The sequence below is a fragment of the Camelus ferus genome, chromosome 10 (assembly GCF_009834535.1).
Source record: "Camelus ferus isolate YT-003-E chromosome 10, BCGSAC_Cfer_1.0, whole genome shotgun sequence".
NCBI lineage: Eukaryota > Metazoa > Chordata > Mammalia > Artiodactyla > Camelidae > Camelus > Camelus ferus.
The window spans coordinates 8,691,209-8,716,287 of record NC_045705.1 but is presented as its reverse complement, the minus strand read 5'-3'; the positions used below and the strand labels follow the sequence as shown (position 1 = coordinate 8,716,287).

Below are 25,079 nucleotides of genomic sequence, written 5' to 3'. Positions count from 1 at the left end.
CCAACACAAGTATGCAAATTGTATCTTTGTAATATCTCTCGCATTCACTTCCTTTTTCATTCCATGCCATCCCTTTTAATAAGCCTCAAACTTATCCTGACTTCATGCTATTCTCTGGTGCCAAAAGACTTTCTATTAAATTGGGTACAAACTCCTCAATCTGGCAGTTGAAGCTCTCAACGCAGCTCAAACCACATTTCTAGTCTTTCAGGCTGCTGCCTAACACATAACCTTCAGGGGGGCCAAACATAGCAGCTGTATCCCTAACACACCTACTGCCCCACCTCTGTACCCTCCCTCCCCTTCATGTGAGGTGTACTTTCTGTGTTCTTCATCCATCAAAAGTCAACCAGCCTTCTGAGCCCAGGTTAAATGCCACTTCCTTCATTAATTTCATCTTTCCATCCTCATCTAAATGTGACCTCTTCTACCTCTAAAATTCCAGGAAATGCTGTTTATAATTTTCTTTTGGCTCTTATCACAGATGACCTCACATCTGGGCATTATGGACATCTGTCTTATCTCACATACTGATCTGCTGTCTGTTCTTTGAAAGTAGAAACTATGACAGTCAGCTGTGCATTTCAAATAGAAACTGCAACCGGATCCTGCACTCAGTAAACACTCCATAAATATCTGTAAATTTTTACAGGCTATTTACAAAAGTAGCTCCTACTTGAATTCAGGGAATAAAGCCCACAAAATTTTCTCTGTGCTTTCAGTATACTTAATCAGGCAATGTGAATACATGAACCTATAAAACAAACCTCTAACTTTAAGAAGGAAAAAGAGCATCTTGAGTAAGGGAACTTGATAGAAATCACAAAAATGCAAACCAAACTCACATCATTTTCCTGAGCAAGTTTTAAAATTTCATCAAATGTTACAAATGTATCATTTCCTCTGACTGCATCTTTTTCCATAAATCCCAGATGAATATCTGTTGCAACTAAGATTTTAAATGTATTTTCATCGTCACTGTATTAAAAAAAGAAGAGACATTTCAATAGAATTCATTAAAAGGATATTCAAGCAAATTGAAACCTAAATCTATAAAATATTAGCAATTATGGAATAAAATCATTTTTCTAACCTTAAACTAGGTCTGAAAATTTGAAGTAGTCAACAGATCATTAACATCACAGTTTTCCTATCACTAATACAATGCAGAATGTACATAGATTTTTTAAAGGTTCTGTAACTGCTTCAAAAATGTATAACCTTGTTACAACCAATTTTATACACTCATATGTAACCTGATCTGAACACTTGGTTGTTTTCCTATTCTGTTCCACAGCGAAAATCCAAGAGGATCTGACCTCAGTATCCAACCTTGCTATTTATCTACTCTGCACTTTTCCAGGAAAATTAGAATTAACTAGTTAACTTTAAAAGCCCTCCTCCTTACTTTATAAGTAGATTTTATCCTAGGAAGTTAGTAGTTTACATCCAGGACCCTGAAGACGCTTGCTTGACTCTACTCTCCATACAAAGTTAGTTTTTCGCTAACAAATTTGGCCAAGTAACTAAAATTTACAATTCCATTTGAATTTGGTAGTATTCCAAAAGTACTTTCATGTGAAGCAGCAACAGAATAGCTATTAAGATTCTTTTAAACTTAATGTAACTTTTAACTTTCTTTAAAATATTTTGGATCTCTGATCTCATCTTCCCACATGTAAAAAGGTTAAGTAAGTATCTCTGAAAAATGAGAAGGCTATACACTGAGAAATTAATGATTCATCGCACAATAAAGTAGTAGAAATGGTACTAAAACCCAGGATTACAGCTCAGGCTGTTTTCACTAAACCATACAAACTTAAAAGAAATTTCTCTATGTATCTCCAAAATTCAAATTGTTAAACACAGGAGAATTTCCAGAAAACATTTATTTTTAGATACTTCAAAAATGATATGCACACAGTCCTGATTGCAATATACATACCGGTAGGTCAGAATACTTTCAGATCACATTACTATTCCAGGCATCTATAGCAACTTATATTTTCACTTGAGTTCTCTCATTTAAACATGAAAATTAATCTGAGTCATTTTTAATCCAATTATACAAATAAAGAAACTGAGGCAAGTTTCAAAGGATTGCTAACTTGCCCAAGAACACAGAGTATTAATCAAGAAATTAAAACCAGGGTGAAATACTCAAGCTTAAAGCTTTTTCCACATAACCTTTTCTAGTCCTTTGATTTATTTTCATTTTAGTCAGATTCATTTCCAATTTATTCAATACTAGAGCAATTTACTCCTCTAAAAATCTACTTAAACAGACTTGCATTAGCTAATAGGACAATCATTAAAGTTCAAGAATGTTTATAGCTTCAATATTTTAAGACAAAAACTAAGAACATAAATTCATATACTGTAGCAATATGCCAACTTACTGCAAGACACCAATCTAGAGCTGCATGTTATCGTTAGTTTATAAACATATAGTATGAATTTCTAACCCTTCCAAATACGCTTTTTTGTGACTAACACTTGTGTTCATAGGCAAGCTCTTTATTTTCTCATAATTTATTAAATACGTTTTCTTTTATGGTGACCACAGTTGCTGGGCTGTAGAAACCGAAAGCAACGAAGATTCCAAAGACAGGTGCTTACAGGGCATCTGCAGGACTCATTTCTATGGTCTGTCCAGCTCCTCCAGAACCAGTTCTCTCTCCAAGTACCCCTGGGTCCTGTGCTCAAATATGTCAGAAAACTCGACTCCAAATTCTAAAACAAAATTATATTATTTAAAATACATTTTGAAAAAGCAGACTGGCAATTCTGGAAGAGTTCCATTTTTCATCTAAGCACCTACTATACTTTTATTTTTTTAAGAGCTAATAATAGAAAATAGCGTATCTCCAGTGCCATTTTAGTTTCATCATTGATTAAGCTCATCTCCTATCTCCCTTTCCCATGCCCTATGGAAGCTAATGTTTGCTAAATGAATAGGCAAAAAGGGTCACATACTGTACTTCAGGTTTAGCACACAAACAACTCTGGATGTGCAGAAACTAAAGTTGCATGCATAGGCTACTCGAGCTTGGAGGCGACCTCGCATTTCTTGTTTACATACGGGATTTTTTTTTTAAACGGCAGGGGTTTGCTTTGAAAAGAGAAGGGCTCCACGTTTAAAGCTAGTGTAAATAAATACAGGCACGAGGTCTGTGGAGAAACACCTTCAGGACCCAGCAGTTCAAGGAAAAAGGCCAAGGTATTTGGGTAGGAGTGACGGCCACCGCGGAACAACCCCTCCCACGTCCGAATTCCTGGTTCGGTAGGGATTCCAAGCCTCAGCACGCCCCCACCTCCAGACGCTCGGACGCCAGGACGCCGAAGCCCCCAGGACTCCTTCCCAGCCTACTCGGCCCATTCTTCCCACAGTGTCAATCTTCTCCGGGCTTCGCCGGAGATCCTACAGATACAGGAAGCGATTCCTAAATTACCCCCCACCTGGACTCTCCAAAGCCCCACCCTGGGGACCCGAGGCTGTCTTTTACCCAGGAAGAAGGAGGGAGATTCGTGAGAAGAAAAGCAACAACACCAGCTTTGCTCGCCTCTGAGAACCCACTTGGCCAAAAACCTGAATTCGGCGGGAGAGAAAAGCAGCTCTTTCTCTCGCGATACCTCATTGATGACGTGAGCGTTTCCACTCCTCTCATTGGCTGCCAAGTGCGGTAAGGGCGCAGGGAAAGTAGCGTCGAGGCTCCGCCCTCGTCCAGGAGCCAATCCTGAGTAGCCGAGGGGACGAACCCCGGAAGCGAAGTTCCCGGCGGTGATTTTCCCGTCTCTAAGGTGGGTAGCTCTTTCTGGTCCGCGGCCGCGCTTCCTGGTCGCCTGGCGCCACCCAAGAACTTCTGAACCCAAAGGGCCTGGTCAGCCTGTCGACCCCTGGGGAGCCCTGCAAGTCGAGCCGCGTCGTGGGTCCTCGGTAGGGCTGGAGCGGCTTCTTCGCTCTTGGCTGTTTGGAAGGCCGCTGACGAGAACTCACGGGCCTGCGAAGTGACCGGCCGGTGCCGGAGGGCCGGGGCCTGGTGGTCTTCCTCACTCCCACTCCCCAGAGAGTGAGCATTCTGACTCTAGTTTACAAGCCTGTCCCTGCTTCCCCATAATTGTGTCCCTGGATCCCGGGTTCAGCATATGTGTACTGCTTTGTGCTGACAGCAGTAGAATAAGGTGCAATAAAAAAAAAAATAATGTGAAACTTTTAAATTAGGAAAGTTAGGCTTTCAGTTCCATTGAAAGTTGTTTTAAACTATCCGAAACTCAGCGACCTGTAAACTGGGTTTATGGCCCCACCTCTCACCGGGTTGTTTGTGAGCTGACATAGTTTAGAGCTCTATGGAATGTGTCCTTTAAAAAAAATGTACCCTGTTTCATCCTGGTAGAATGTCATCAAGTAGGAATCTTGATCGACTCTTCAAACCCTGAATCAGGGAAATGCACCTCGGTTTGATTTTTTTAATTAAGTCCACTAGGACATTTTATATGTAATTTATTGTATCTGGAGAGGAAATTCAAATTGTAAAGAGAGTTTTTATAAAAAGGAAACGGGGGTGGAAGATCTGTGCTATGATGTTATTATAGTTCATATAATTAACAAGTAAACTTTGTATTATTTACTGGTATTAAGTGTTTAAGGAATTGATGTATAATCACTTTTGTGTTTTAAGTTTCAGGAAGTAGTTTGAGAATAAAGAAAGAAGTAAGAACTATGAGAACATAAAGCCTTTCTGATAGGGTCTCCCAATAAACTGAAAAACTAGACAGTCTACGGAAATCCTTTAGAACAGTCCTTACATTACAACAGAGTAACAGGTCCAGAGAAGGTACTGGTTATAAGTAACAGATTTAAACTTGAGTTTAATGCTCTTGGCACTAGTGATACAATCTAATGGTGCATTAGGATTATATAGTTAAAACTCTGAAATTAGGTAGAAAGAAATCAGTATCTTAAGGGTATGACTAAGTCTCGAACTTCTTAATCCATTCCAAGCAAAATTAAATGATAGGGCTTTAATTCAGTTTAACTCTACAAATATTTCTTAACACCTGCTATATATTAGTGGGACATAAATGTAAGTTAAATATAGTCCCTATCCTTAAGCTTATAATCTTTTAAGAGGCTAAAATAAAAACAAAATCAGTGATGAAATAAGACAATGTGGAGCACAAAAAAAGTAGAAACTAGAGACAGATCTAATTTGGAGGCTCAAGAAAGACTTAATGAAAGAGGTAACATCTGAGAAGAGCCTTGGAAGAGTGGTAAGATTTCAACAAATATAGTTGGAAAGCTGAGAAATGATATTTTTAAAATATCTATTATCATTTTATTTAATTCATTACAGTTTAATATACTATGTAACTCTTCAACCTGGTATTGGCTTATAAATAATATGGCAGCCTAGCAGAATAAATATCACTTCACCCAGGAAGCCTTCTCTTGGGCCTGGGTTAATTATGACCTTCCTGTATATTCATTAGATCTGGACATGGTCCTATCATAGTACTTATCATGCTGTCTTTGCCATTCTCCCTGACTAGATGGCAAGCTTCCTGAGGTTAAGACATGGATCTTGTTCATTATTGAATCCCAGTACCCAGAGACTGGCACGTACCAGGCATTCTATTCATATTTGTTGTATGAAGGAGTGAATGACAGCCAAAATTCAGTTTCAAAACAAGAAGCCAACTAAGAACTATAATTGTCTCTCAGTGAATAAGCTACTTTTTAAAGCAGTGAATTTTCCTAGGCCTGAACCTGTTAAAGTAGAAATAGGATAATTATTACAGATGTCATGATCAAGATATCTGCATTGATGTGAGACTGGGACACATGTCCTTTGGGGGCCATTCCATCTCTAAGGATCCCTGATTCTTTGAAGAACTTTTTTAGGAACTAAATGTTTTTGTTTCTGCTCTATAGCATCTATGTGTCTAGTTTATAAAAATTGTGAATGTGCCTTTCTTTATTGTATTAGCTATCATTTATACGCTTAAGCGCTAAGCACTCTTAGCATAATATAATATAGTATCTGAACCAATAGATTCAAAATAAATGCAATTATAACCATTGTCTTAGTGAGAAGGAGCAACAAAAAAGTGAGTATTAGACCATTAAAAATAAAGATAGCTGAAATCTGTCAGCTCCAGTATTTAATGAATCTAGAGGGTATCAGTAAACACCAAAGAGTTTAGACAGACTTTATTTGTGTATGTTTGCAAGACTTATCTATGCTGTTGATAAAGCCTCAATTACTGATTTACTAATAATTTTTGTGTTTGTGTTTTCAGATCTTGATGAATAAAATAAAGCAGACATAATTCATCTCTGGAAAGATTATTTACACCGTGGCATTTGAAATGCTTTGTATTTAGAATAGGAGTTAAAATGGAAAAAGAGAAGGGAAGTGATGATGGAAAACCAGACCCAGAGAGTTTCTTGGACTTTTCTGAACACTTTAACCAGCTTGAATTGTTGGAAACACATAGACACCTTATTCCCATTGGTACCCAAAGTCTCTGGGTAGGGAATTCTGACGAAGACGAGGAGCAAAATGAAAAAACTGAAGAGTGGTATCAACTGCAAGAAAAAAAAATGGAAAAAGATCCCAGCAAATTGCTTCTTTGGGCTGCTGAAAAAAATCGGGTAAAAAAAAAAAAAAAACTGTTTAAGAGGAAACCTTAATTTAGTGGGAAAAGTGTTAGATTGGAAGCCAGAAGACCTGTCCCTGAACCTGGCTTTGGTCTGTAATTTTGGGCAAATCCTTGCATTTCTGAACCTCTATTTTCTTATCTGTAAAAATGGCCACTGTTAACACCTGCCTCTTTTATACAGAGGTTTGAGGTTCAAAAGAGGCACATAGTAAGCCAGAAGGTGTCATATGGGTAATTTGGGGGGCTTAAGGATAATTAACTATGAAGATAGCAAACAGTCATCTATATTTTTCAATCATTTATATTAAGTCGTTAGGATCATCCTAAAGACAAGTATCATTTAGGAAAGAGAAGATGGGAATTAATATCTGTTAAATACCAGGTCTACCACACACCTTACTACATGATTTGATTTAATCCTCATGTATCCCTGTAAGATAGGTGATATCCTTTCCTTTTACAGATTAAGTAAAATTGAGATTCAGGATTATTAGTTTTCCCAGGACCCATAGGATGATCCTACTTAACATCAAAAAATCTGTTCCCACTTGGCCACTTCTACCTCATTTTACTAAGTTCCCCCATGTCTGTATTAGTAAACTAGAAAGGTCTTGTATTTTTGGATAACTTTTTAACCCAAGAGCAGACCCACCAGAGGTCCTCAGACCAAACCATAAATCACTTCCTGAAAACACGTGTCTAAAGTTATGTTAGTTAGGAAAAATCGAGCTCCTTAGTCTCTGCATTTCCTTGTTACCATTGTAGTCTACTGATAGAAGTTTATTTTAAAAAATGTTTACGCTATGTATATTGGTATGATAATCCGACTACAGAAAAATTAGTCCACTGCATTATGATGTTTCTTCATAGATGAAATATAAAATATTAAGTACAATTCTAGCCAGTTTTATTCATTTAGGACTATAGCTTTTGTGCAGTAAGCCTTAATTGGACCAAAAGTAAATGTATGGTTTGGTATTCAGAGAGTCACAATCTTAGAATCAACAGTTGATGGTTAACACTAACTTGTATGTTGTTAAATCAGTTACCCTCTCCCCCAGAAGAAGAAGAAATCTTAAATTATTTTGATTTTAAAGTCACCTGCTAACAAGTAAGTTTATATTTAACTTAATTAAACCTAACACTACTAGACAGTTTAATTTTCTTTGTTCACTGTTTAGTTTTGAGTTCGGTTTTTAAAAGCTCTCTTCCCTTCTCAGCTTACCACAGTGCGGAGACTCCTTTCTGAAAAGGCCACCCACGTAAACACCCGGGATGAAGATGATTACACCCCGCTCCATCGAGCAGCCTACGGCGGACACTTAGATGTTGTCCGGGAGCTGATCGCCCAAGGGGCAGACGTCCATGCGGTGACTGTGGATGGCTGGACACCCCTGCACAGTGCTTGTAAGTGGAATAACACCAGAGTGGCTTCTTTCTTATTGCAGCATGATGCAGATATCAATGCCCAAACAAAAGGCCTCTTAACTCCCCTGCATCTTGCTGCCGGGAACATAGACAGCAAAGATACCCTAGAACTCCTCCTGATGAACCGCTACATCAAACCAGGTCTGAAGAACAACTTGGAAGAAACTGCATTTGACATCGCCAGGAGGACAAGTATCTATCACTACCTCTTTGAAATTGTGGAAGGCTGCACAAATTCTTCACCTTAGTCTAACGGTTCTAATAATTTTCTTAAGTGTCTAAGTACCAGTGCCTCCTTAGTGTGAGAAGTGAAAAATCCCCATAATACGAAGTTGACATCGAAAGTCTTACCACAGTAATTCAGTGGTACTCATGATGGTATCCTTCCAAGTGAATTGCCTGACCTTGATGTCAAAATGTATTTGAGAGTTGTGTGGCTGTATCTTTAATGATTTCTGTGGAGTTGGTGATTTTTATCAGAAATCATTTTAACTTACCTATACCTAAAAACTTGTCACAGGTTGTACAGAAAACTAATGATATTTTTGGTGCTGATCCAAGAGAAATGTATTTTTAAATAACCCCCATCCTAGATCTTTGTTGAGTATTTAGTATATTGACATGTATTTTTATAAGGTAAGGTAACTCAATTTAATTTAAAAGTCTTAAATATACTGGTGCGGTTTAGCTGTCTCCTCTGCATCACCATAGCCATTTGCTTTCATTGTAATCCGTAAGAAGTAATATATTAGTGACCTGAATCTTCAAATGTTTAAAAAAAAAATCAAGAAACCTAGATTTTTGTCTTTTAGAACCTAGACTACTTTCAGGAAAGTAGTTAGCTAGGTGTTTAATCCACCAGTGTTAAATACTGCCTCCCCTACCACAAGTCACACGATCCTGTGGACCGTCCTACCTCACCCTGGTCAACCTGCGTCATCCTTATTCTGCTGGCGCATCAGCATGACCTTTCAGACCTGACCTGCGCACAACCGTACCTTGGTCCAGGAGGCCACAGTGTGTCTGCCACCCAGCTCGTTTTCCCTGCCTGGTCCTGCCGACCTGGGCACTGCTCATATAGTCTCTCAAGTTCACAGGAAGTGTTATTTTCCAGGGTCCTCATTTTGTACAAATCACACAAAGGCAAAGCGACAAGGGAAAAGGAATTTGAAGAATGAGAGGATGATTATTATATTGGAGTGAGAACCATGAGTGGCTCAGGCTTTTTTGAAAAGCCACCGTGTGGGTAGTGACAAAAGCATAAATATAAATATTCAAAAATAAATGTTTTGAACAACCGAAAAAAGCATGAATTCTTTTTTTTCACCTGTGTGTGTCTTCCTTAGATCCATAACGTATTTATTCATCTAACATACATTTATTTGGTATCTGCTCTCTCCATCTCTCCAGAAGCAGTTTTCCATTGACTTCTTAGCCTCTCTGTGACTGAAACAAAGGGTTTTCTCTTAACTCTCAACACCAGAACTGACACAGTGGAGAAAGGGAGCCCTTTCCTTCAGTTATATTTTTTAAATGTCTACCAAGGTTTGTCTCTTTTGAGACAACCCATGTGACACAGTCACCCTAGACTAAGTAATGTTGATTGATCAAATATATGTGGCCGTTTTTAGGTTAGAACAAAATTGGATCATCTCAGAAAAGTTACAAGATACCGTATCAACTGAATCATTGTGACAAACAGGATCTCAAGACTATTTTGTGATCTCTGGCTAGGAGAGATCTCCATTTCAGAGTGTCAGTATCTATGATACACGAGTTTTGGCAGAAAGTATATATATATGTATGTATGTATATGTGTAACTGAATCGCTTTGCTGTCGACCTGAAACTAACATTGTAAATTGACTACACTTCAATTAAAAAAATAAGAATTAAAAAGAAAAGTTTTGGCAGAAATTAAGAGGATGCTGTTTAATCTGGCTTAATTTAGTGATTCCCAATGACAAGGTACAGTTGATAGTGATAGTAGAATAAGACTTCACCTATCCCATTAGACTGCTAAACAAGGCTGCCTAGTTATCTGAAAATCACAGAGCCCATCCATGATTTTATGTAAGCTTTCCACTTAAGTATGGCTCCAAAGGAACTGCTTTATTACTGAGGAGCTGAGATGTGACTTCTCCCTTGCTTTTAGGCCTCAACACTCAACCAGTGCACAAATTCTACATATTAGAGAGATCCCTTCCATCCTCAGGGCAGAATTTGTATTGTTCACTTCTACACTTCCCTTAGTATTTTTTAAATTTCATTAAAATTTTTTTTAAATTAAAGTATAGTTGACCTACAATATTATGTTAGTTTCAGGTGTATAACAAAGTGATGAGCATTCAACTTGGGCAATGTGAAGTGCTTTCTCTAAAGGGAATTTAAGAGCTACGTTCACTACATTCAGAAGGCAGTAAACTAAGGATTGAATGTAGCCCATCAATGTTTTAAATTCCTGAAAATTTCCCTTTTTCTCCCTAAAATTTCACTTATGGGAACCTAAGTGGAAAGGATCTAAATTGGTGCTATCATGTAGAAACATAATGTGAGTCACATGTAATTTTAAGGGTTTTTTTTTTTTTGGAAGCTACATTAAAAACAGGTCAACTTAATTTTAATAATACATATTATTTAACCTCACATTCAGAATAGTCATTCCAACGTGACATAATATTTTTAAATTATTGATATTTTACTTTTTTGGAGTAAATCTTCAAAATAACAGTGTGTATTTTATGGCCCACCTCAGCTCAGACTAGCCCCACTTGAGCAGTGACTACTTTTTGGCAGTGCAGGTCTGGATGCCTGAAACTCGCCCTGAAGACAAAGCAGAAGGGTTAGGAGGAGGAACAGGGAACTTGGAGCCAGACAAATCTAGGTTCCTGTGCGTGCCTTTGGGCGAATAACCTTGGTTTTCTCACATGCAAAGTGGAGATAATATCTATCTGGTTACGGTTTTGTAAGGCATAAATGAGATGTAGCATGGATACGGTACCTATTACATGGCAGGTACTCAAACAGTGATATTGAGCAGTTCCTTTCCCCAGCATTTCAAGTAGAAATGCCCTTCCCTGTCTTAGGTATTTTGATCCTTGAAGATCCCAAAGCTCTCCCTTTCTATGTCTGTGGTTCTCTCTCATGACTTCCCAGTAAAATATGCAAGAGAACTTCTTCCAAGACTCCAAACATCTCCACTCCTAGAATAAAAATGCCTACCCCATCCTCAAAGGTTTGTGCCAGGTGTCAAAGATCTCCAACAGGAGAAAAATTCAAGGAATAAGCAAAATAAAGCAAAAGGTCTTCAGCTGATAATTGCAAGGACTTGAAAGAAATGAGATTCTGTGTTTCCCTTGCAGACCCGGAACCTTGAAACTCAATGTTTTACTCCTCATTCCGTGTGTGGCTTCTCGGTGTCCTCCCTACTGAGTGGCTCTTTGAATTCACACCTACTTTTTTTCCCCTTTTCAGGAGGGGTCTTGTAAATGCTGAGCAAATACAATAAAAACATAAAAACTCTCATGTGGTCTATCACTTTAATTAGCTGATCGAAACTCAGGAGCACCTAACAGTCCTCACTGTGAATTTAATGACATGGCCCCATCTGCCGGTGGGTCTCATAGTAGTAGAATTTGTGGGCCAGAAGACGTGCTCAGTGAAGTGTGCTCAATTTTGTAGCTTATAAAATCTGAAAGCAAACAACTACCTAATTCGTTTTCTCCCCTCCCTTTCTATTATGATATGTTCACCGTTTCATCTCTGCAAGACAGTACTTGGAAGTTAGGGAAATGTCATCGGAGAATTAATGTGAGTTCATGAGAAGCACTGTCCCCTAAGTAGTCACTGAAGTTCCTTTTTCAGAAACAGCTGCCTTACACACAAGGCAATTTTTTGCAATTAAAAAAAATGAGAAAGTGAGCCTACCATTGTTTAAAAAATCAGGTGTCTATCAGGTTTTTCAAAAACCAAATGTAATTAACTTATGAAGAAAATGTATCCTGTTTGAAAGGACCAAATTTAGGGGCAAGTAATAGCTCTGCTGTAAGAATCATATCATAGAAGAATCAGATCCCTCGTGACAGGTACTAGAAAAGGCACTTGAGTTCAGCTCATTTCGTGTCTGTTTAAATTTTATTTAAAAGTGCGTATTTTCCTTAGATTCTGTTAGGCATTCCAAATATTCATCAGTGTACATTCAAAAGTTAGATAATCATTGATTCTATTTTCAATTTTTATTATTTTGTTAATGAGATCATCTAAACACATTCAAAAATTGGGCTGAAACATACAGTTAGAAAAAGAGAAGTCTTCAATACTGAGTTTCATATGTCAGAAAAACTCACTCCTGTTTCTAGGATTGGAGTCTAGAAAATTTACCCCTTAAGTCAGATAGATGAGTTTATTTTTAGAGAAAGCCTAACTTCTGGGTCTTAAAGGAGATAATAAACAAATCCTGATTTTTAATAGGTTGCACCATTGTAAGTGTATTTTTTAAAATTATATTGCTGAGTAAAATGCAATTAAACTGATGCACAGTTTTTTCATATCTAGAAGAAAAGAGGAAAGAGAAACCAACCACCTCTGTAGAGAAGATGGAAATGGGGAGGGAGCTGGCAGCCTCCAAGTGTCAAGAGTGGGAATAAAAGACAATCTTTTAAAAATGTGAAAACAAATATATGTATGTATATGCATGACTGGGACATTGTGCTGTATACCGGAAATTGACACATTGTAATTGACTATACTTCAATAAAAAAAATAATCTTTTAATGTCATTACTGATCTAAAACTCCTTTAGTTTGTTATTTAAATATAAAAATAATATGGGAGTCCGGGATTTGCAGATAGTAACTACTTTATATAGAACAGATAAACAACAAGGTCCTACTGGATAGCACAGGGAACTATATTCAATATCTTGCAATGGCCTAGGATGAAAAATAATATGAAAAGGAATATATATATGTACGTCACAATGCTGCACACTGGAAATTAACACATTGTAAATTGACTATAGTTCAATTGAAAAAAAAATAACATGGTATAATTTATTTTGGCAGTTGTTGGAGCAGGTCGTGGAGAGGATGTGACAGCCAGTTGACCCTCTAGTTGGACCCAGGTAATGAAGTTTCCTCACCTCCCCCACCCCATCTCTGCTCCTTAGCTCCCTACCTTCCCCCACCCCCCTGTCCTTGGAATGTACGGTCTACCTACTGTTCCCACAGTGGGAGCCGTTCAAGGACGTGGCCTTGGGAGAGCATTGTGTTGTTGAGATCACCTGAACTGAACACTGAACACTGTTAAGGCCTCTATATAAACTTTAAGATTCTGGGGGGGCAGGTGCAGAGATCTATTCACCTTTCAGCCACCCTAGACAAGCTTCCCGTGTAAGTTCCCTTGCTCATTAAACTTGTCACCTACCAGTCTGGAGTGAGCTGCCTCTCTCTTCAGTCTCTCCTTGTCCTCCATGTATTTTCAGGCTTCACCCAGGAAATTCCTGAGGTTGCAAACGAACAGTGATTAGTTTCACTTGAATCTTGAATTCCAAGATAAAATATATCAAAATTGTAATGTAAAAAAAAAATTCTATGTCTGTTTATCAGCCTTCCTCAATCATCTTTTTGGAATGCACAAATGGAATAGTCATCTGATCTTCTTAATGGAATTTTTATATATCCAAAATGTGGCCCACTGAACCACTGTGACAATAGCTGACAACTGTTTACTGGGTACCGACTGTGCAGTAAGTGCTCACATACCTTATCTCATGTGAGCCTCACAGTAACACGATGAGATAAGATGCCATTGTACAAATGAGGAAAGTGGGCTTATGGAGGTAAATTCTCATGCAGTTAGTAAGAGGAGATGGAGATTAAGTTTCAAACTTGTCTTTGTGATTCCACCACCTTTACTCTGATACCTGGTATCTATTTGTAAAGTTGATTAAAGAATAGTTCATTTTGTGCACATTTAGTTTATTTTCCTTGAACTAAGTTTCTAGAAAGCTTCATTCAAATGTTACAGCTTTCCCCCATGAATGTTAATATCTATTTATGTGCCATCAGTCTATTAAATAATTAAAACAATAAAAATTCCACTTTCTTTAGTATTATTTTCTGTAGATTATTTATAGTAGCATTTGAGGACATAAAAATTATTCTTATTAGGAGGAAGTTACATTTTGTGGCATGAAAACATACATAAGCAAAAATTCCATTAGCTGAAAATCTTAAGAGCCAAAGCAATTTAAATAAAAACACGAAGTTGGGGGATTTATACAACCTGATTTCAAAACTATGAAAAAGCAGTATCAAGACAGTGTGGTATTGGTGGACAGACATACAGACATACATCAATAGGACAGAGTCTAGAAAAGACTTAAATGTACATTAGTCACCTGACTTTTGATAAAGGTGCCAAGGAATGCAATGGGAAATTCTCTCAAAGAATTGATGCTGGAACAATTGAATATTCATTTGGGAAAATAATTAACTCACTTATAGAGAGCAGAGCAGTGACTGCCTGGCAACACGGACAGAAGTTGGACTGCAGAAGGTCAGGAGGAATGTCTTGGAGGTGATGGAAATGTTCTGTGTCCTGACTGCAGTGGTAGTTTTGCAGGTATGTACAACTGTCAAAAGACATTGAATTTTATACTTTAAATGGAATGAAGTTTTTTACGCATAAGTTATACTTCAACAAGGCTGATTTTTAAAAGTAGTCATCCAGAGATGACTAATTTCATCCTTTTGTTATTTTCACTGGCAAGAAGGGATATATGAGGGCCTCCTCCCCAGATTCTAGGGGTATATCTTCCTGGGGGCCTGTGGAGTCTTACGAGCGATCTGAAAAAATATACATCTCACCAATTCACTGGAATTTTAAAATCCCAAGCAAATAGCCCTTTGTAATTGCAAGCAGCACTTTCTCCATTAAATTATAGAGTAGGAAGCAAAATATTTGCCCTAAAATGATTAGTCCATTTGACATTACATTCAACAAGTTTGAAAGATGGTTTAGTTACTAGAAGAAGGATCTTGTTGGCTTTTAAAATAATTAGATCAAGACTGTTAGAATCTGGAATAACATACCAAAGCGGTTATAGCATCTACTTTTCTGAAGAAAAAATAATAGCATTAAACATCCCATTGCTTATCTAATTGCCTTACTACCAAGCAGAAGAAAGACTGAGGTGACTTCTGGAGACATGTTTGAAATCTATAGAATTGAACAGAGAATGTAAAATGTACTTCACCCAGAGTTTTACTAGTATACTATTGAGCAATACAAAGTAATATATTAACTTTGGCAATATATTGTTTTATTTCTTCAATAAAGACTTCATGTTCTTACATTCAATATAATTTTTGTCACAAGGAAAATTTAGTCTTGGGTTTTGCCTCCATCTAGTGGATAATTTGGTCTCTTTAATGAAAATGAGAAAAGGATAAGCCATCCTGTTTTTGTTGGGTTTAAGTTTTTTGGAACTAAAAAAAGTAAAGAAAAATCATCAATACAGTTCATGGATAAAACAGTACATCTTATATTTTTTATGAACATTCTATTCCCAAGGAGATATGAGATCATGTATAATTAGTGGCATGCATATAATAACTAGAAACAGAAAATCAAAAGCCATTTAAGAGAATGAAGGAAATAAACCACTTAAGTTAATATAGTTACTGCAATTGACAATTAAATTATCTCCAAGCTTTTTGGTATTGGAGACAAAAAGGAAAATGATAATTGCTTAATTCTTTATTATTTGATCAAAGTAGACTACATTGGGGTTTTGCTTGTTTTTTGTTTTTTTTTTTTGAGTAAAAATATTTTCAGACTAGTTTTTTCTAATAGAAAAAATATTTTCAGACTAATTTTTTGTATAATTTTGTAGAGGTATAGCAAACACAGTAAAGTTTAGAAATCTTGATGAATTCAATGAAGTGAACACATCCATTTAACAACTACCCAGATCAAGTGCCCCAAAAGTCTACCTTGTTGTCACTCTCTCAGGGCTCCCTCAGAGGTAACCACTATTCTAACTTCTGTCACCATTATGTTTTGCCTACATTAAGTGTAATCATTTATATGTATATTTTGTGTTTGCTTCTTTCATAAGACATTACATCTGAGAGATTCATCCATATTTTTGCATGTAGCAGGGGTTGGTTCTTTTTCATTGTAAAATATTCTGTTATGTAAACATACCATAATTTATATATACATTTATTGCTGATTTTTGAAGCACCTTTGAATTGTTCCCAGTTTGGTGCTTTTATGAGTAGTACTGGCATGAACATTCTATCACAAAGGTTCCAAGACCACACCATAGGGAAAAGACAGTCTCTTCAACAGTGCTAGGAAAACTGGATATCTACATGGGAAAAAAATGAAGTTGGACCCTTTCATTGTATCACATACAAAAATTAACTCAAAATGTATTAAAGACCTAAACATATGACCTAAAACTATAAAACTCTTAGAAGAAAACATAGGAGAGAATCTTCACAATGTTGGTCTTGGCAATTACATTTTGGATATGAGACCAGAAGCACAGGAAACAAAAATGAAAACAGACAAGTGGGACTACATCAAATTCCAAAACTTCTGCACACCCAAGGAAATAATCAACAGAGTGAAAAAGCAACATGCAGAATAGAACAAAATATCTGTAAATCATGTATCTGATAAGGGGTTAATATTCAGGATATACACAGAGATTTCTACAACTCAAAAGCAAAATAAAACAAAACAAATAACCTGATTAAAAAGTGGGGAAAGGACTTGAATGAACATTTCCCCAAAGAAGAAATACAAATGGCTGACAAGGATATGAATGATCAACATCACTAATCGTTAGATAAATGCAAAACCACAGTAAGATAACTCCTCATAGCTGCTAGGATGGCCATTATCAAGAAACAAAACACAAAAACAGAAAATAACATGTGTTGGTGAGGATGTAGAGAAATTGGAACCCTCAGTTACTGTTGGTGGGAATGTAAAATGGTATAGACATTTAGAAAACAGTGGAGTTCCTCAAAAATTAAAAACATAATTATCATATGATCCAGCAATCCCACTTCTGATATATATCCAAAAGAATTCAAAGAAGGATCTTGAGATATTTGCTCATCCACATTCATTACAGCATTATTCACAACAGCTAAGAGATGGAAGCAACCCAAATGTCCATTGACAGATGAATAAATTTTTAAAAATGTAACAGATACATAAAATGGAATATTATTAAGCCTTAAAAAAGAAGAAAATCCTTTCACGTGCTACAACAGGGATTAATCCTTCTTAGCATAAGACATAATGGTAAATAAAATAAACCAATCACAAAAAGACAAATTCTGTATGAGTCCACTCATACGAGACATCTAAAGTATTCAAATTCATAGAAACAGAAAGCAGAATGGTTGTTGCCAGGGGCTGGAGGAAGGGAGAAACAGGAAGTTGGTGTTCAATGGGTATAGAGTTTCTAATCTGCAAGATGAAAAATTTCTAGTGTTATACAACAATGTAAATATACTTAACATTTAAAATGGTTAAGATGGTGAAAAAAAAAAAAACTATTAGCCATATAAAAAAGTCAGACAGGCTCTCTGTACTGGACGGTACACAGCACAGCTGAGGGCGGGACACCACGCTGAAATGGGCATTTCATGAATGCTTACATACTTCATGTTGAGTCTTTGGTTCTCTTCTCCCCTTCACGTCCCAGGGTGCTGGCACCAGGCTGATACCCTCCAGCAGGGAGACTAGAGGAGTCACCCCGTGGAGAATCAGAGCAGGTCAAGAGATAAGACCTTAAAATACTGACATCAGGGCTTCCCCAACTGAACAGCCCAGAGAGATTACCTATCAGTGAAACCTCCAGTTAATAAGCCCACCTGTATGTACAGAGTCAGTACTCTCTACTACCAGATAGGACAAGACAGTCAGGGATCACCTGAAGATTGATGAAAGCTACTAAGACATAGACCAAAAGAAACGGAAACAGGTAACTTGGAGGAAGCAGCAATTATACAGAAAGAAAACAACTTTGGAAATGAAGTATACAATTAATACCCTTAGAGAGGTAAGATATTGCATCCATCCATGATATAAGACCAAGCTGCCATACAAAAAAGAGAGTACTGGGAAATTAGAAACATGGCACTAGAAGTGAAAAATAGAATGTTTACAAAATGTTGAGGAAATCTACCAGAAAATAGTGCAAAAATAGAGATATAAAAAAGGAAAAATAGGTCAGAAAATTAAAAGACAAATCAGAAGATCTAATATACAAATCATAGGAGTTCCAGAGAGAACAGAGAAAAAAAAAAAAGAGATTGCAATAAAATAATTCAAGAAAAAGTCTTTCAATGAAGGACATGTGTTTCTAGATTGAAATGATCTGCCGAGTGCCCAGCAAAATGGCTGAAAATTTACCCACATCAAGGTGTATTATAAAATTCAGAACCATGAGGACAAAGAAGATCCTCCACATTTCTAGAAAGAAAGAACATGTCCTACCCACGGGGTCAGGGATAGAACGTTGACAGAATTCTCTATAGCAACAGTAGATGCCGAAAGACAATAGTGCAATGACTTTAAAATTCTGAGGAAAAATGATTTCCAACCTGGAGTTCTTTATCCAGTTAGACCCGCCCCTTTAGTAGAGGGTAAAATAAACGTTCAAAAATGGAAAGATTTGGGCGTTTTATCTCCCATACACCACTTCTCCAAAAGCTCCTGGAGATATGATCCAACGAATAAGTAAGCAAACCAAACAAGAGAAGAAGATCAGAGCTTCGACACAAGAGAGAGGCATGGCGGTGAAGGGAAATCCTTAGACAACAGCTGTGTAACCACAGGTCTGGAGAGCAACCAGCGCAGACCGGAACAGATCAGGTCTCTCTGGAAGGGACTTTTTCAAAAAGATGAAATTGATAGAATTCCTCATGTATTTGAAGATATTAAGAGATTTACACAAGGAGAGTTTGGGAATTGAGTGATAAGGATATTAGAAATCAAGCAAATTAAAAAAACAAGGCAATTATTAACTCCAGTTAATTAAAAGGTTGTGCAGAAAGAAAAAGTGACCCTAGGATAGTAGGTGGTGGACTCATCTGCAACTAGAGTTCATGCAGCCATAGTAATTCATTGTAAAATGTAGCCAAAATTTCAATTTATCTACATTGGCAGTTGGAGGGGACAGTATACGTGAGGTGACGAGCATGAAAGAGAGCTAAATCCTCATTTTCCATTGACGGAAATCAAGATGTGATACTTAAAACTGAAATATATAAAAAGCAGCAAAATAAGCATTTGGTTAGATGGCTTTAAATACTAAACTATCAGCCAAAAGAGGTGAATGTGGTTGCCTGTGGGGTAAAATGGAGTCCTCTGTATTTGGCTACAAACCTTGCAGAACTATTTAATTCTGCACGTTTAGCTTTCATAAAATTAACACCACAATTTTTTAATGACTGCAAAAACAAAACAAGAGCGACCTCATGCTCCAAATAAAAACCTAGATTTTTCCATTTGCTATTTAAATCAAACTTTTCTGAACTTGATTTTCTCATTTGTAAAATTAGTTATTATATGGATTGAAAGAAATTGTGAATACAAACGTGCTTGGACACTACAAGAATGGTCTGATAATAACAACAACAGTTTACAGTCCAAAAGTTGGGAACCCTCAACATTCATTTATTCGGTCACATTGTGTGTGTAGCAGGGAGAGGGTCACGACAAGCAAAACACTGCGTGAAACCAGAGACCTTACCTTGAACTCACCCGTCCAGTCCCTGCTCCAGCCCCTACCTGTTCCAGGTGGTGATCACTTCTTTGGCTTTGGGGGCCAAACTTTTCTGAGTTCAGATTCCCTACCGTGGAATGGTAAAGCCTCTTGCGAAACTCGTGTGAGAAAAAAGCGGGAGAGAGAAATGGAACGCCCTCCGTTTTGGTGGGTAAGCAATCGCAGCTCCCCAGCTCCAGCGCCTTCCGGAGCGCGCTGGACGCCTGGAGACGCCGGCGGAGAGAGGCTGGGGGCGGGGAGGATCCGCAGTCGCTACGGCAACCGGAGACGCTTCGTGTTCCCCGGCAGCCAGCGGCGGAGCGGAGGCGGCCAGCCGGCCTCGGGCCGCGAAGAAGACCCTTGCAGCATGAGAGGGGAGGAGGCGGTGACCGCGGTGGCGGTGCCCGAGGCCGGCCGCGACAGGGAGCAGCCTCGGCAGCCCGCAGGCCTGGGGTGCGGGGCGCGCGGGGAGCCCGGCGGCGGCGGCCCCCAGGAGTCCCGCAAGCAGTGTGAGTTCCCTTCCAGCCGTAGGCCCTGCAGGGAGGGACGTGGTGGCGCCGGGAAGCGGTGTTAAGAGGAACTGGGGGAAACCGGAGTGAGACTAGCTGAAGCCGCAAAGGTTTTGGAGGGAAAGGATGGAGCTGCTGTTTTGTCAAAGGCAGGTATGATGGTTTTGTGGCCGAAAGCATCTAAGTCCACTTCTCCAAGCCCTTCTTCATAAAAGGCCTCCCGGGTAGCCTCCAACTTAATTGGTTAGTGACATTGGCCTGGAAGGTATTGAAAAAAATGTGTGTGTATATATATATATATATATAAAATAATTAAATTACAAAAATATGTAAAATATAACATATAAATTTATGTTTCACATATAATGAAGGTATTAAATTTATTTTTAAAATATATAAGTTATATACATACACACTCACGGAAACATACAGATCATTTTTGTCAGTTCCTTCATTTTACAAACCAGGAAACTGAGCTCTAGACCAGAGGAAAGGAAGTGACTTGCCTACCCTCACTCAGTGCTGGAGAAATCTTTGAAATCAACTCCCGTCTCTTGGATTCTTAATTCAAAAATTATTATCCCCCGATCCTTTTAGAATCTCACAATTATGGGCCACAATTTAAGACTGCTGTTGTTTCCCCCCTGCCCTGCCAAACACTCAGACAATATTCAACTAAGTAAAGGCAGTTCTGGGTCACAGTCACCGCCAACACGGTTGAAACTTGAGTCCGTGCCAGGTCGAAGCGCTCATCCATACTGTCCCGCAAATTTACAGGTATTTCCCAGCCCCTTGTGCCCCACAGGTCTTCAGTAGATGCTAAGGAATGATGAAGGTGAAGATAATAGGCCGAAGAGGAGGGCGAGCGGTTCCCAGCCATTCTGCAGCGCCTCCTTGATTGCCTCTCTGGAGAGCAGCCCGGAGTTGCCGCAGCTCCGTCTGGGCGCGGGCCACCGGAGGAGGGAGGGTTGGGCTGACGCGGCTCAGCTTCCGCGCCTCAGGGGACCACGCCGGCCTCGGAGATCCCACCGCCGAGCCGCAGAACCTCTGCCGCCTGGTGGAAGGGCCGCTTCCCTCCGCATCAGCTTCAACGTGCCTGGTTATGAAGCCTCGTTCCTGTTAGTGTTGTCAACAGCATGCAGAGACCTTATTTAGAGCCACGAAATGCAGTATGTTTTAAATATGCAGGATAGTTAAGGAATTCCTTACTCCGACTTAAGATTCTATCGGAGAATTTTCCCGTTAAAGATGCTAGAATGTAAAGATTCTTTATTCCCTGTGGCTGTAGGAGTAAAAAGGTGGAATTAACCATTCACTCGTCAGTTTAACAAATATTCAGTCCTTATTGCATGCCCGACATTGGGCAAGATGCTGGGAAATGAGTGATGGATTAAGGCAGGTGTTCAAACGTTTAGGAGCTCACAAAGTCAGGGTGGGGGGCATGTAAGGAGTTCTTGCCTCAGCCTCCGCGAGGACATCATTTAGGGTCTCAGCTGAGGTGGAGACACCCTTTACATCTGCACAAAGTACCCATTCAATTTCCAAATGTTTTGTGGAAAGGTCTTCAGTCTCTGTACAACTTCTACTAATAATTACTTATCTGCTTTCAAATATGCACAGATAAAATGTGGTCCTTTCCCACTGAAACATCTTTGAATTATAGAGTGGTGGCTATCTGAGCACCCAACAAATCTTTCATAGACTCAGCGTGACCTTTAAAATAATTTGTAGCACTCTCACCATGCTAGCTGAACTATTCCAATAGTCTCCATTTTATTAAATCACTGAAACCAGTATTCTAGGTACCATCAGATTAGTATAGTGTGGTGGCACCATAACCTCCCTTGATCTGAACATTATACTTCTGTTAAGTGGATCTGAACAGACAAAAATAGCTGTTTTGGCAGTCATGTTATGTTATGAACACGTATAACAAATGTAGTCTACAACATCCTTAGTTTCTCTTTCCTCCTTTGTCCAATTGAAAATATTTGACCCAGGCCTTTTCTGTACTGTACTTATGCAGTTCCTTTGTTGGATCCTAAATACAAGTCATCATATTTATCCTTTTCAGTACCATCCTATGGATTTTATCACTTCGTTCCAAGTATAGACATCCCTTTGAGCCCTGAGTTTGCCATTCAGCACATACACCATTCACCAGATGTGTGCCATTTGCACATGTGGTGAGTTTGCTGAAAGTTCCTACATCCGAATTAACAAATTAAATGGTGTCCCAGCAGTTTCAAGTAGAGTCTCTGGAAGCCACTGATCTGTTCATCAGCTTCTTTGGCGTGGGCACTGCCTTCTGCAAATGCACTTTATCAAATGTCTTGCTGAGATGCGGATACACTGGCGACAACATCTCCCTAATCTAGCTGGTTTAGTGACTTGATTTGAGAGAGTCAAGTAGGCATGACTTTTAATTTTTATGACTCGTTTTGTGACTTTTACTTTTGGGAGTTACTTTCTCATCTATAAAATAGGAATGAATATACCTGCCCATAGGGTGATTGAGAGGAAAAGAGAGATAATATATGTAACATGTCTAGGATGTAGTAGCATTCAATACATTGTAGCAACTGTTAATAGCCAGCTTCCTCCCTTCCTTCCTTCCTTTCTTTTTCTTTCTTTCAGCAGGGAATATTTGCCTATACTAGCTCTTTACTACTCTCTCATTTTTCAGAGTTCCTCAAAACCTTCAGTGATTTCCTCTCTAAATTCTCAAAGCAGAAGGGCTAAAATTTGTCAAGAGACCTCAACTTAGAGCAGGTGATCTCTTCCTCTTCACTGAAGTGTTATAGGATTTACTTCTTTAGGTCCTAGCCACGTTTCTTAAACCCGTATTTCTTTAAAATGTCCATAAGTGGTTCACTACTCCAATTCAGGTTTAATCTTTAAAAAGATGATTGAATACTGCTAGACTGTTCTGTTATGCATCCAGATTATAGGTTACAGGCACACGTTTATCTTATTCATTGCTGTATCCTCTGCCCCTAACCCAGTGCCTGGCACAGACTAGGTCTTTAATGAGAATATATTGACCAAATAAAAGTTTTCTTCAACCTAATGAAAAAACTCCATATATTTCTTCATAATACCTAAAAAAGTTATGAAACTTAAACTCAAAATGTGAATTCCTCCCCTAAACTAAAAGTTACCATGGAAGAGATCTTTCCAAAATAGAGTCTGCAGGGTGAGTCATCTGCTATTTGTATGGAAGGATGGCTGTCTTCAAAAAATAGTTATTCATGTAGGTAATGGCTAGAAGGTTGGGCAGAATTATAAGTAACTGATTTTGTTACTGTCTTTATAGGGAAGAAATTTTTATACTGTGAGCCTCATAAGAGAATTAAGGAGGTACTGGAAGAAGAACTTTACATTAAGAGAGATGAATGCCACATTAAAAATTCACCTGCAGGTAATCTGAGGGACAAATGAAGTATATTTGCAAAATGCATATAAAATTGCCTAAATGATGGCAGAGTGATTATTTTCTTTATTACAAAACCACGACTGGCAAAAGAAAAATGGGTCCTTGGGAAATTCTTCAGTTACTTTTATAATTATTTTGCCTATGTCCAAATAAATTGTTGTTTTTAGAAAAAAAATGAGCTGGGTATCAGTATCTACACTGCTATCCTGCACTTCTGGTGGAGTTATTTCTATTTTTTAACGAGTAGAATTTCTTCCAAGTGACCAGAAAAGCACAATAACATCTTCAATCTTTATCAGTATAAGTATGACCAATAACAGTGGTTCCCAAAGTTAGACTACATCAGAACTGCCTGGTAAAAGCAGATACCTGGGCCCCATCCATGGAGTAACTGACTCAGTAGGTCTGAAATGGGGCCCAAGAATTTGCATTTCTACCAAGTTTCCAGGTGATTTTTTTTTTAAAGTTTTCATTTCTTTCTTTTTTGGGGAGGGGTGAGGGTAACTAGGTTCATTTATTTATTTATTATTTTAGAGGAGGTACTGGGGATTGAACCCAGGACCTTGTGCATGCCAAGCATGCGCTCTGCCACTTGAGCTATATCCTCCCCACCCCAGCTGATATGGACGATACTGGTCCAGGGACCCCATGTTGCAAATCACTGACCCAGAAGAACTTAAGTCATTTAAATAGGTCAAACCATCCAAGGATTTTATCCTACATAGAGATAGTATATGAGTTACATGGTCTGCGCATTGGTAACTCTCACTGATGTTTCATTTGAAAAAAGATACACTCTCAGCCAACCTCGCCGATGTTATTTTGAACTGCTGGAGCCCCTCACTTTCATAGATCCTATTCAGTGAGTCCTAGGTGCATATTTCATGCTTTTCAAATCATCAGGTTTCAATTGCAACCCTCTTGGGTTCCAATAGTTGCTTGAGGAAATAAAAGAATCGTAAGACATGACTCCTACATGCAGAGAACTTGACATTTTCTGAGGCATTTCTTGAACAACAGGCAGGTGGGACCCAAATTCACTAAGGATTCCTAAGAGCAGATGCCCTAGGCCCAGGGGTGCATCTTTTCAGACTCCATGATGTATCTTCCCACTTTACATTTTAAAACCAGCATAGAAACACTTTTTTAGGCCTTCTTGTACTGCACATTCTTGTGGGAAGAAAGACCAATGAGATGGCTAATTTTTTTCACACAGTTTCTTGAGGGAAAGTTTAAAGTCTTAGAGT

General features: G+C 38.4%; 3 protein-coding genes across 6 annotated transcripts in view; 2 read left to right on the top strand and 1 right to left on the bottom strand.

The window, feature by feature from the left end:
- MRE11 (MRE11 homolog, double strand break repair nuclease) overlaps positions 1–3,655 on the bottom strand; it is a 67,511-nt gene extending 63,856 nt beyond the window's left edge. Inside the window, 3 exon segments of the mRNA XM_006193575.3 lie at positions 846–978; positions 2,620–2,733; positions 3,507–3,655. Coding sequence (XP_006193637.2) covers positions 846–978; positions 2,620–2,639 — 153 coding nt within the window. The 5' untranslated portion in view covers positions 2,640–2,733; positions 3,507–3,655.
- Positions 3,656–3,674: 19 nt separating this feature from the next.
- Positions 3,675–9,397, top strand: ANKRD49 (ankyrin repeat domain 49). Of its 3 annotated transcripts, none has more exons than XM_006193577.3 (3): positions 3,675–3,801; positions 6,301–6,655; positions 7,884–9,397. In XM_006193577.3, exons 2-3 carry the CDS (start codon positions 6,398–6,400, stop codon positions 8,337–8,339), a joined length of 714 nt encoding a protein of 237 aa, XP_006193639.1. In that variant the 5' UTR covers positions 3,675–3,801; positions 6,301–6,397; the 3' UTR covers positions 8,340–9,397. The 3 variants fall into 3 exon arrangements, with proteins under 3 accessions (XP_006193639.1, XP_032344206.1, XP_032344205.1); XM_032488315.1 differs by lacking the exon at positions 3,675–3,801 and adding an exon at positions 3,808–3,937; XM_032488314.1 differs by lacking the exon at positions 3,675–3,801 and adding an exon at positions 3,936–4,070.
- Positions 7,933–25,079, top strand: part of C10H11orf97 (chromosome 10 C11orf97 homolog) — a 29,661-nt gene continuing 12,514 nt past the window's right edge. The window contains exons 1-5 of one of the 2 annotated variants that reach the window (XM_032488316.1): positions 7,933–8,070; positions 13,154–13,212; positions 14,597–14,714; positions 19,923–20,396; positions 23,713–23,817. In XM_032488316.1, coding sequence (XP_032344207.1) covers positions 20,036–20,396; positions 23,713–23,817 — 466 coding nt within the window. In that variant the 5' untranslated portion in view covers positions 7,933–8,070; positions 13,154–13,212; positions 14,597–14,714; positions 19,923–20,035. Of the gene's footprint in view, positions 8,071–13,153; positions 13,213–14,596; positions 14,715–19,881; positions 20,397–23,712; positions 23,818–25,079 lie in introns of those variants that run through there. The other variant, XM_032488317.1, reaches the window with a different exon arrangement.

Coding starts and splice junctions, on each gene's coding strand:
- ANKRD49 (XM_006193577.3), top strand. CDS start 6,398: ATGGAAAAAGAGAAGGGAAGTGATGATGGAAAACCAGACCCAGAGAGT. Junction 6,656..7,883: donor GGGCTGCTGAAAAAAATCGG/GTAAAAAAAAAA, acceptor TTCCCTTCTCAG/CTTACCACAGTGCGGAGACT.